The sequence below is a fragment of the Eleutherodactylus coqui genome, chromosome 2, assembly GCF_035609145.1.
Source record: "Eleutherodactylus coqui strain aEleCoq1 chromosome 2, aEleCoq1.hap1, whole genome shotgun sequence".
Taxonomy (NCBI): Eukaryota; Metazoa; Chordata; class Amphibia; order Anura; family Eleutherodactylidae; genus Eleutherodactylus; species Eleutherodactylus coqui.
The window spans coordinates 322607544-322618958 of record NC_089838.1 but is presented as its reverse complement, the minus strand read 5'-3'; the positions used below and the strand labels follow the sequence as shown (position 1 = coordinate 322618958).

The 11415-nt window shown below is 45.5% G+C and overlaps 1 protein-coding gene across 1 annotated transcript; it reads left to right on the top strand.

Annotated features, from left to right (window-relative positions):
* The first annotated feature begins 797 nt into the window (after nucleotides 1–797).
* LOC136612989 (probable N-acetyltransferase 16) lies at nucleotides 798–10458 on the top strand. The gene is made up of 3 exons (XM_066593771.1): nucleotides 798–1062; nucleotides 9465–9689; nucleotides 9847–10458. Exons 1-3 carry the CDS (start codon nucleotides 880–882, stop codon nucleotides 10456–10458), a joined length of 1020 nt encoding a protein of 339 aa, XP_066449868.1. The 5' UTR covers nucleotides 798–879.
* The last annotated feature ends 957 nt before the right edge of the window (nucleotides 10459–11415 follow it).

Here is an 11415-nt window from a genome sequence, read left to right as displayed (position 1 = left end):
GCTCCGTCGCCTTATAAGCCGGTATATATTTTTATTGTAACACATTTCTGGATGAATTGCAGGGAAGGGCTTATATATTTAACCCCTTCCCGACAATTCATCCTGCGATCGCCGGCAGCCCATTGCTTTCAGTGGAACCTGCTGTATTGCCGGCTCCATTGAATTCAATGGGCAAACATCGTTCTTCTCTGCCACAGCTGTAACAGCTATGGCAGAGGAGAACGATCTTTACGCTGACAGTGCGGGGGGGGGGGGCACTCTTGCCGCTATTGTGGCTTAATAGTGGGACCTGGGAACTTGAGATGCAGCCCAACATGTAGCCCCTCGCCTGCCCTATCCGTTGCTGTGTCGTTCCCATCACTTTCTTGAATTGCCCAGATTTTCACACATGGAAACCTTAGCGAGCATCGGCGAAATACAAAAATGCTCGGGTCGCCCATTGACTTCAATGGGGTTCGTTACTCGAAACGAACCCTCGAGCATTGCGAAAATTTCGTCCCGAGTAACGAACACCCGAGCATTTTGGTGCTCGCTCATCTCTATTTACTTTGCATTCTTGAGTCTGACTGAACTAGAGTTTTGCACTTTTGGACTCTCTTAGTAAATGATCAGCAAGTCGAGCTAAGATTATATTGTTGTTGTTTATAGCCTTTCAGATGTCCCAAATCGATAAAAAGCATAAAGACAAATCAAAGCAATAAACCTCATTTTTAATGCTTATCAAACCATCTCCCCCCCCCCCCCCCTCCAGTCTATCTATGATCGACAGGATCTGTTCCAGGACGGGGTGTGTCGTACTTGGTGAACTTTACCGCATTATGTAACCTTCTCTTCTTGTTTTTTCTGCTGGAGTGCCCAACCGGATCGTGCGGTGACACCATGGCAGAGGAGACTTCCTTTCCAAAAGTTGATTTTGTACCTGCCACAGCTGAAGACTATGAAGAAGTGATGTCCATCTCTGGTGGGATATACAATGGAGTAGACTATCTGCCTTTCAGGTACCATGCGTGGCTGAAGGATCCACAGAGGAGAATGTTTTTAGCCAAATGTGAAGGGAAAGTGGTGAGTAGAAGGGAGGAGGTTCTTGGTGGTTCAAGATAACTCCTTCATAAAAAGCATCAGTGGTGAGAGGCGAAAACGACATCATCACACCCCTCTGGTAGCTGCTTATCTCCTTCAGGAAATCTGAGATCCAACATGCCTTATCTTTCTGCCCCCAAACATGTTCAGTAAGGGTAGAATCGGTAGACCACCATATACATTAGATGGTTGTAAAGGAAGAGTGGGTAGACCGCAATATATATTAAATGGTTGTAAGGGAATAGTGGGTAGACCGCCATATACATTAGATGGTTGTAAGGGAATAGTGGGTAGACCGCCATATACATTAGATGGTTTTAAGGGAAGAGTGGGTAGACCGCCATATACATTAGATGGCTGTAAGGGAAGAGTGGGTAGACCGCTATATACATTAGATGGTTGTAAGGGAAGAGTGGGTAGACCGCCATATACATTATACGGTTGTAAGGGAAGAGTGGATAGACTGCCATATACATTATACGGTTGTAAGGGAAGAGTTGGTAGACTGCCATCGGCAGGACTGGAGTAGGGGCTTATATACTAGGGCAATCTTCCCATCTGTGTGCTGGCTGTGTTTGTAACTGACTCATTATAGTTGATGGGGTCACTCGGATGGACATTTGTTTTTTCTACACAAAATGATGGTCTGTGTAAGGAAAAAAATTGCAGTCCGATTTCTTGGATGACAGTCATGCATGTAAATTAACGGAAGAGCAAAATACATCCGTTTGCAGGCTCAGACCGGTGAATCCCCCAGTGGGCTCTGAGCTAGGGTGAGCTCAACATAAGATCTACACTTTTTGGGTGAATGGGAGTCAACCAATTCCCGTCTGTCACATTTTCCATGTACTTCAGTGGAAACAGGGCCACGTGTCAATGCAGCCACATCTCTATTGAAGTGTATGGAGAACATAGTGGTCACGTAATATTTGCATGTAGTTGTACAGAATAAGTCTTACCGGTGGGCCCTGGGCATCCCAGTCCGGCACTGACCGTTTGTACTCTGTTTTTCAAAGATCATTGCTAAAAAATGCTAGAAAAAATTGGGCCTCCATCTGTCTTTTTGATGTGTGCAGGAAAAAAAAAGTTGACACACAGAAGTAAAAAAAAACGTTACACATATGCATGTAACACACAAATTAAGGCCTCATGTCTACGTAGTGGAATCCGACCCTACCCGGAGCCAGCGACCGCACGTACCTGTCTTCATTCTTCTGTATTGCGGATGTGCGGGTGTGCCAGCCGTGCGCCGGCTCACATGGGCAGTACAGATTTATTTATTTTTAAACTGCTTTCCTGCGGCCCATCTGCAATTGAATTGCATTAGGGCCGCGAATTGGTTGGCTTTCATTGACTTCAATGGAAGCCGTGTGGGAACAGCACTGAAATGGAGCATGCTGCGATTTGTTTTCTGCACCCAAAGGTCCGTAAAACAAATCCACATTCTTTAATTCAGTTGCGGACATCCATGATTCCCTATGAGTGTATTGAATTGCGGATCTTCCACGCAGGGCCACCGCGCAGATTCCGCAAATCAAATCCGCCTGTGGACATTGGGCCTAAAAGTGCTTTCTTTGCCCAGGCTAAGAAAGGTTTATTGTGCCATTTTTTAACAGCAGTGTGAACTGTAATTCCTCGCCATTGTTGAACCCCCCACGTACCTTCCGTAGTAGAGTTTATTCAAGAGCTAAATAATTAAATAATGCACATGGAAGAATTGGTGGCAGGAGATGCCCTTGGCTCCAGAGGAGGTATAGGCCATGGGGGCCATGGATCTCCTTCCAGCATAGGTCAGAGTTCATGAATCTATTGGGGTGATTAGATTAGGCCAACATATCCCCCCCCCCTCCTCATTCTGGTCCCATATCTCATTTTTCGGTTTCGTCTCCCACCATACTTATAGTACTGTTTCTTCCCATCCCCCACCTTCCTCTCTTCTTCTCAGTTCTTTCTCGTTTTCTATCCCCTACTCTGTTACTCTTTGTCTCACCCCCCCCCCCCTTGGTCTTTCTTTCTCTTTATTTACTCTACCTTTCCCTTCAATGTTGATTTAACAACCCCTTAAGTTAATATTAAGCAGTGTTCTGGTATTTGCAGCCATTCTCTGAAAAAACCACTAAACACAGGGTCACTCTGAGCTCAAAAGTTAAGTAAACCCTCCAGAAGGGATCTTAACTTAGACTTGGAATTTCTATACAAGCTGAGGACCTCTTGGACTATATGGACTTTCACCCCGGGCTCTCAGTCCTACCCTAAGTATAAACTGGCGACACTGCTGCAGTTCATTGTAATTATTACTTTTGAACTCTGTTTTTGCCATTTATAATTTTAAAATTAATCAAAGGATTAAACATAAAAGTGCTTTGTTCTTCAACTACCAACATTAGTCCCGCTCATCTGAATAAGCCCTAAGGTTGGACAAGACCCCGAGCTAAAACTTTGGTGGGGGTCTCTATTCCTTGTCTTATATCTGGCAGACAACTGGTTCTTCCAATCATCAGAAGTTTTATTGGCTTGGTCAAGGTTGGTGATTCTAAGTTCTCCCAGGTCCCCAAGGTGGTAAACCCCCCAGAAACAGGTCCTGTGTTCCCTCTCTATTACCCGGCCCTGGCCATTAGCTTTGAGTTTGGAATTTGAGAGAGCTTTATGTTGTGTTTGAAGGATGTCTAGACTGATACATTGTAACAATCTCATCTGTTGTGTGGAAAGGCCACAAGTGGAGATCTTGAAAAAGTTGAGGGATTAACCCATTAACGACCGGGCCATAGCCTTTTTACATCCTCCCGAAGTGGGCTTTATTCTCTGAGGATGTAAAAACACGTGTCCTGCAGAGAATAAAGCCCCTCGGGCTGTGGACGTGACAGCTCCATGCTGTCGGTGTCCGCAGGTGGCCGACAGCATGGAGCTGTCATCCCGGGCTGCGGGGACCCCCCCCCCCGGCATTGCGATCGGCGTCTATCCCATGGATAACGCCGATCGCAAAAAAGTAAATAAAAGTACAAAAAAAGTTAAAGATTCAGCTGCCCTGATGTATCGGATCCATCGGAGCAGCTGAAAATACTCACCCAGGTCGGGCACGCTGCTCCCCGCTCTCCTGCCGCTCCGGGCCCCCGAAGGCCCGGCGGCGCGGGAGATTTAAAATCTCCTTTCTCCCGGCTCCTGTAGGTAGCCGGGAGGCAGGAGATGTCAGCCGGGACCGTGGTGAGCGGTCCCCGGTACCGTGATCGTCGTTAGCCAATGGATAGCGGCGATCGCGAAAAAGTTAAAAAAAAGTAGCTGCCCTGATGTATCGGATCCATCGGAGCAGCTGAAAATACTCACCCAGGTCCGGCACGCTGCTCCCCGCTCTCCTGCCGCTCCGGGCCCCCGAAGGCCCGGCGGCGCGGGAGATTTAAAATCTCCTTTCTCCCGGCTCCTGTAGGTAGCCGGGAGGCAGGAGATGTCAGCCGGGACCGTGGTGAGCGGTCCCCGGTACCGCGATCGTCGTTAGCCAATGGATAGCGGCGATCGCGAAAAAGTTAAAAAAAAGTTTTAAAAAAGTCAGTTTCACCTCCCGTCATGGATCGGATCCATGAGGGGAGGTAAAAATACTCACCCCCAGTCCTCAGCGGTGTCCCGATGTCCCTGAGACCCGAATCCCCGTCTGCGCATGCGCGCCCGATGATTGACATCGGGCGCGTGCACAGAGGGGCTCGAGCCCCGGGAAATTTAAAATCCCTCTGCTCCTGGCTGCCATGTGTAGCTAGGAGCAGAGAGATTATACCGGGGACATGATCACTGTCATCCAATGGATGACAGTGATCATGTAAAGTGAAAAAAAAGTGTAAAAAAGTAAAAAAAAAAAAAAGTAAAAAAAAGTTTTAAAAAGTTTAAAAAGCGTACGTTTCATCTCCCCTCACGGATCATATCCATAAGGGAGGATGAAAGTACGTACCTAAGGCCCCCGGATTTATCCGCGGACCTTACCACAGCTTCTGCGCACGCGCCCGTCGCCAAAATGCCGGACACAGGCGCAAAAGCTGTGGATTGCCAGGATAATTTAAATTCTCTCTGCTACTGGCTACAAAATGTAGCCAAGAGCATGGAGATTTCACGGGGGGCCGCGGTGAGCAGTTCCTGGTCACGTGTTCGCCATTATCCAATAATGGCGATCACGTAAAAGTAAAAAAAAAATTTGAAGCTTCATCTCCCCTCACTGATGCGATCGGTGAGAGGAGGTGAATCTTTTTACCGGAGGCCTGCGTATTTGAACTCCGACGCAATCCTCCTCCGCGGACCTTCCCGAATTCTGCACATGCGATTGCCGGCAAAAAGCCGGACACATGCGCAGGAGTCGGGGAGCCCAGGAAACTTAAAATCTCCTTGCTCCCAGTGACCAACAGTCGCTGAGAGCCTGGAGCAGTGACGGGTGGCCTCGTTGAGCGTTCCCCAGTCACGTGATAAAAAGGTAGCGATCTATCTTTGGCCAGTCTCACATGACCGGATAGGAATTACGGATTCCGCATGCGTCTGATCCGCGGTAATACGCGGATCAATCGCATTGGATTACACAATTCCGCTCACATTAGCGGGTCGGAATTGTGTAATCCACTCACAGATAAGAGAATGCAGCAGGTTCTATTTTACCGTGGCTATCCGCAGCATGGAGCCCATTGTGCTCCATGGTCGCAGATATACCCGCAGCCCATACGCAACTATGTTGTATACGGGCTGCGGGTACCCGCGTCATCGCTAAGCGACGGTGGGGGAAATACAAACAAAAAAAAAGGTGTACTGCGCATGAACGCCTGTGTGAGTAGGCAGTTATGTGCAGTACATTACGCGGCCGTACGCAGGGTCACAGCTGGCTCACAGCTAGGATCTGCTGCGGGCCTCCGCAAACGGATTCCGCCTGCACCCGCATGAGCCCGGCATTATTCAGACCGCTACCTGTAATACGTAATTTCCAAGAAGCCCCGGGAACGCTCGCCTTCCTGAAGTTCCAAGAGCAGCTTGTTGAGCGCCTTCTATGTGAGACCGCCGCACCTCAGCAAGCTTACAAAGACTCACGGAACGCCACTTTTTACACCCCATACCCGCCACTGAGGTCAAGAAAAGCCCCTCAAAATACATGAGAGGAGGGGGGATACCGGTTTTATTGCCCCATGGGCCCATTCCAACCAGCCTCCGTAATTACCCCTGTCTTCGGAAATACTACACAGTTCACATTATTACTTTTATCTAAGATTTGCGAACGCCAAAAAGGGCGCGGAGTGTGTGGGGGAGGGAGGGGGGGGAATTTTTAGGGAGTCAATTTTTATTCCGTACAAATAAGCAATGGGGCCTGGAATTTATTCAGTTGTGCCCTAAAATCCAACAGGTGTTCCGTCCTTTATAGGCCTTGCCATGCGTCCTGTAAGTAGATTAGTGCCACATTGGGTATGTTTCTGAACTCGGGACAAATGGGGGTATCCATTTTGGTGTGAATGTCTTCATTCCTATGTACATTGTACAAAAAAACTGTTTTTAAATTGAAAAAATTGCCAAAAAAATTTAAAATCGTAACTTTTTCCTTCTGCTTTGCTTAGATTCATTCAAGTACTGTGGGGTCAAAATACGCAGTACACCCCTAGATGAATTCGTTAAGGGGTCTAGTTTTCAAAATGGGGTCATTTGAGGGGGTTCTTTATAGTTTTAGCCGCTCAATGGCTCTATAAGTGGGCAATGGGGCCTGAAATTTATTCAGTGGTACCTTGAAATCCAACGGGTGTTCCTTCCTTTATAGGCCTTGCCATGGGTCCTGTAAGTATATTAGGGCCACAATGGGTATGTTTCTGAACACGGGACAAACAGGGGTATCCATTTTGGGGTGAAAGCCTTCATTTATATGTGTGCTGTACAAAAAAACCTGTTTTTAAATTGACACAATAGCCCAAAAAATGAAAATCGTAATTTTTTCCTACTGCTTTGCTTAGATCTATTCAAAAATTGTAGGGTTAAAATACACAGTACACCCCTAAATAAATTCGATAAGGGGTCTAGTTTTCAAAATGGGGTCATTTGTGGGGGTTCTCTATGGTTTTGGCCGCTCAAGAACTCTACAAGTGGGCAATGGCGCCTAAAAGCCACCGATTACTCCTTTCATTTTGGGCCCCGTTGTGCATGCGGACATAAGATTAGGGCCACAATGGGTATATTTCTGAAAACAGCACAAACAGGGGTATCCATTTTGGGGTGCAAGTCTTCCTTCATATGTGTGCTGTACAAAAAAAGCTGTTTTTAAAATGACAGAATTGCCAAAAAAACAAAAATCCTAATTTTTTCCTTTTGCTTTGCTTGAATTTATTCAAAAACTGTGGGGTCAAAATACGCAGTACACCCCTAGATAAATTCGTTAAGGAGTCTAGTTTTCAAAATGGGGTAATTTGTGGGGGTTCTCCATGGTTTTGGGCGCTCAAGAACTCTACAAGTGGGCAATGGGGCCTTAAAGGACTTTAAGCAAAATTTGTGTTCCGAAAGCCACCGGTGGCTCCTTTGTTTTTGGGCTCCGTTGTGTATCCAGACATATGATTAGGGCCACAATGGGTATGTTTCTGAACACGGGACAAACAGGGGTATCCACTTTTGGGTGCAAGTCTTCATTCATATGTGTGCTGCACAAAAAAAGCTGTTTTTAAAATGACAGAATTGCTGAAAAAACGAAAATCACAATTTTTTCCTTTTGCTTGGTTTGAATTCATTCAAAAACTGTCAGGTCAAAATCCGCAGTACACCCCTAGATAAATTCGTTAAGGGGTCTAGTTTTCAAAATGGGGTCATTTGTGGGGGTTTTCTATGGTTTTGGGTGCTCAAGAACTCTACATGTGTGCTATGGGGCCTAAAAGGACTTAAAGCAAAATTTCTGTTTTGAAAGACACTGACTACTCCTTTCATTTTGGGCCCCGTTGTGGACTCAGATATAACAATAGGGCCACAATGGGTATATTTCTGAACACGGGAGAAAAAGGGGTATCCATTTTGGGGTGTAAATCCTGATTTTCATGCAAACTATAGGAAAAAAATATGTCTTTAAAATGACATATTTGCAAAAATATGAAATTTTACTTTTTCTCCTCTAAATTGAATTAATTCCTGAAAAAAAACTGTGGGGTCAAAATACTCATGGCACCCCTCAGTGAATACTCTAAGGGGTGTAGTTTTTAAAATGGGGTCATTTGGGGGGGGGGGGTATCTATTATTCTGACACTCATGAGCCTTTCCAATCTTGGCTTGGTATAGGAAAACAAAGTGTTCCTCAAAATGCTAAAAAGTAATGTTAAATTTGTACGTCTCCTAAATGGTTAAAAAAAAAACGAAAATTTTTCCAATGTGCACCCAAAATAAAGTAAATGGGTGGAAATATAAATCTTAGCAAAAATTTATATATTATGTTTGCACATATTTAAGATATTGCAGTTGGAAATGTGAAAAAATGACGATTTTTTCAAAATGTTCCCAATTTTGGCGATTTTAATAAACACAAATTCTATCGGTCTATTTTTTCCGCCTAAATGAAGTACAACATGTGGCGAAAAAACAATGTCAGAATCGCTTGGATATGCCAAACCTTTCTGGTGTTTTTCCATGTTAAAGTGACACATGTCAGATTTGCAAAATTTGGCCTGGTCATTAAGGCGCAAACAGGCTTGGTCACTAAGGGGTTAAGACGCAAAGTATACAGGATGTAGTCAAAAAGCCGGATCTAGCGCTATATCTCAGTACTGGTGTCCTATAGTCAGATAACTATAGTGTACTTGAATAGGAAGGCATTGATGTGCTACATGATGGTACGACGCACTAACCGAGTGGGCCCCGGAACATTGATTTTAATTTTGTGTTGTGGCCTCTTTAAGATATAGAGAGTAAAACCCAATTGCAAAGTTGAAGAGTAGTGTGTGAGAAGCAGAAATCTGCTGACCATGCTTCCCTAGGTGTCCTGGGACCGCTGCTATGACTGAAGTAAGGAAACGTTAATTCTGGTAGTATGGCCTATTCTTTAACTTTGCAATTGGGTTTTGCTGTCTATTCCTTACAAGGTCCACAGTACAAAATTGAAATCCAATTTTTGGGGCCCCTAGGGGCCTGTGCACTAGACCATTGTGTAGCACATCAATGCTTTCTATTCAAGTATGCTATTGTTGTCTCAATATAGGACCCCAGTAGTGAGATATAGTGCTGGATCGGATTTATAGACTACACCCTGCATTAGAAACTTGAAGAACTTTTTATAAAAACATGACTAGAACAAAGAGGACAATAATGATCTATTTAGGGCAGAGTCATTTCTATGTCCAGAACTTACAGTAGACCGGACAGTTTGTGAATTACTTTATGTTCATCTTGCTCTTCTCATTATGGATTGTCAGGTGGGCTTCGAGTCATTCATATTGCTTGATGATGGAACGACTGCGGTGGTGGAAGGTCTTCGGGTAGCCCCCTGGATGAGAGGACGCGGGTTAGCTGGAATGATTCAAAAGTTTTGCTTCAATACTCTACATTCTGATCACCCAGAGGTTAAAAGAGTCCGTTTGACCCGGCCAGAGAATCCACCAGCTGCCATGTTGACGAAATACAAAGTAATCAACTCTAAGGTAGGTTACTCATTAAAGTTACCTGATCACTATTAACCAGAATGACTTGTTCTGTGCGGTCACTGTTTTGTATCATTACAGCATTTGTCACATGAAATATACAGAGACATCTTGTGAATTTGAACCACTGCCTCCTGTCCTTTATGTTCCTTGTTAGGCAGTGATGCCGTTACTCCTTCCCGCTGACCAGTTAGAAGCAGTGCTCAACTTAATGGAGTCTCGAGTGAATGATTTGGACAGATCCAAAAACCTAACTATTCTCGGAGCAGAGGAAATTCTCAGATTCTTTGAGGAGTCTAAGTCAAGAGAAGAGCTCCTTTCTGGTGGATTACTAGTTCAAGGCTGGCTCCCTCTTACCACTCATAAGTCCAATTTAAATCTTCTACTGAGACGACAGATTGTCTGGATTTATTCACATCCTGGGGATTCTAATGACTCGGCATCTTCTTCCAGAGTTACAACCAGCTGTGGTGGCACCCAAGCCTATCTACAAGGGTTTCTTAGTCTTGGTACCCCTGCCTATCCAATTCCCTTGGCAGAGGAACTACACCGTCTAGACATAGATTTGTTCGGAAATGACCCATCTTGTGCAAAGGTCCACATCCTAGAGCAGTTGAAGATAGCAGTACAAGCATTGCCTGCAGGGAGTGGTATTATCTGTGTCCTCCATGCAGATGAGAGTCTTCGGACTGAGCTTGGCCAATTGTGTGAAGGAGTAACTCCATTCTATTATGTGGTGGAACAGATGATAATGGAAATGGAGATCTAGGGTTGCTTGGGTTCTGCTTTCCTGTCACAGTAAAGTCTTATTTCAGTATATGTCTACAACAGATGTCATTCTTTTTGTTGTTATGATAATTAAATGCTCTTATACATTATAAGTAGAGATGAGCGAGCACCAAAATGCTCGGGTGCTCGTTACTCGGGACGAAATTATCCCGATGCTCGAGGGTTCGTTTCGAGTAACGAACCCCATTGAAGTCAATGGGCGACCCGAGCATTTTTGTATATTGCCGATGCTCGCTAAGGTTTTCATTTGTGAAAATCGGGGCAATTCAAGAAAGTGATGGGAACGACACAGCAACGGATAGGGCAGGCGAGGGGCTACATGTTGGGCTGCATCTCAAGTTCTCAGGTCCTACTATTAAGCCACAATAGCGGCAAGAGTGGGCCCCCCCTCCCAACAATTTTTACTTCTGAAAAGCCCTCATTAGCAATGCATACCTTAGCTAAGCACCACACTACCTCCAACAAAGCACAATCACTGCCTGCATGACACTCCGCTGCCACTTCTCCTGAGTTACATGCTGAGCAAGCACCCCCCCCACACACACACGACCCAGTGTCCACAGCGCACACCAAAGTGTCCCTGCCCAGCCTTCAGCTGCCCTCATGCCACGCCACACTCATGTCTATTTATAAGTGCGTCTGCCATGAGGAGGAACCGCAGGCACACACTGCAGAGGGTTGGCACGGCTAGGCAGTGACCCTCTTTAAAAGGGGCGGGGCGATAGTCCACAATGCTTTACAGAAGCAATGAGAAATCCAATCCTGTGCCACCTCCATCTGGAGGTGCACACGTGGGCATAGCAATGGGGAACCTATGTGCCACACACTATTCATTCTGTCAAGGTGTCTGCATGCCCCAGTCAGACCGCGGTTTTTTATAAATAGTCACAGGCAGGTACAACTCCGCAATGGGAATTCCGTGTGCACCCACAGCATG

What these genes read in the sequence shown, in the direction of transcription:
- LOC136612989 (XM_066593771.1), top strand. Translation starts at nt 880, where the DNA reads ATGGCAGAGGAGACTTCCTTTCCAAAAGTTGATTTTGTACCTGCCACA. An exon ending in CCAAATGTGAAGGGAAAGTG is followed by an intron (nt 1,063 to 9,464) that starts GTGAGTAGAAGG and finishes ATGGATTGTCAG; the next exon opens with GTGGGCTTCGAGTCATTCAT. An exon ending in ACAAAGTAATCAACTCTAAG is followed by an intron (nt 9,690 to 9,846) that starts GTAGGTTACTCA and finishes GTTCCTTGTTAG; the next exon opens with GCAGTGATGCCGTTACTCCT.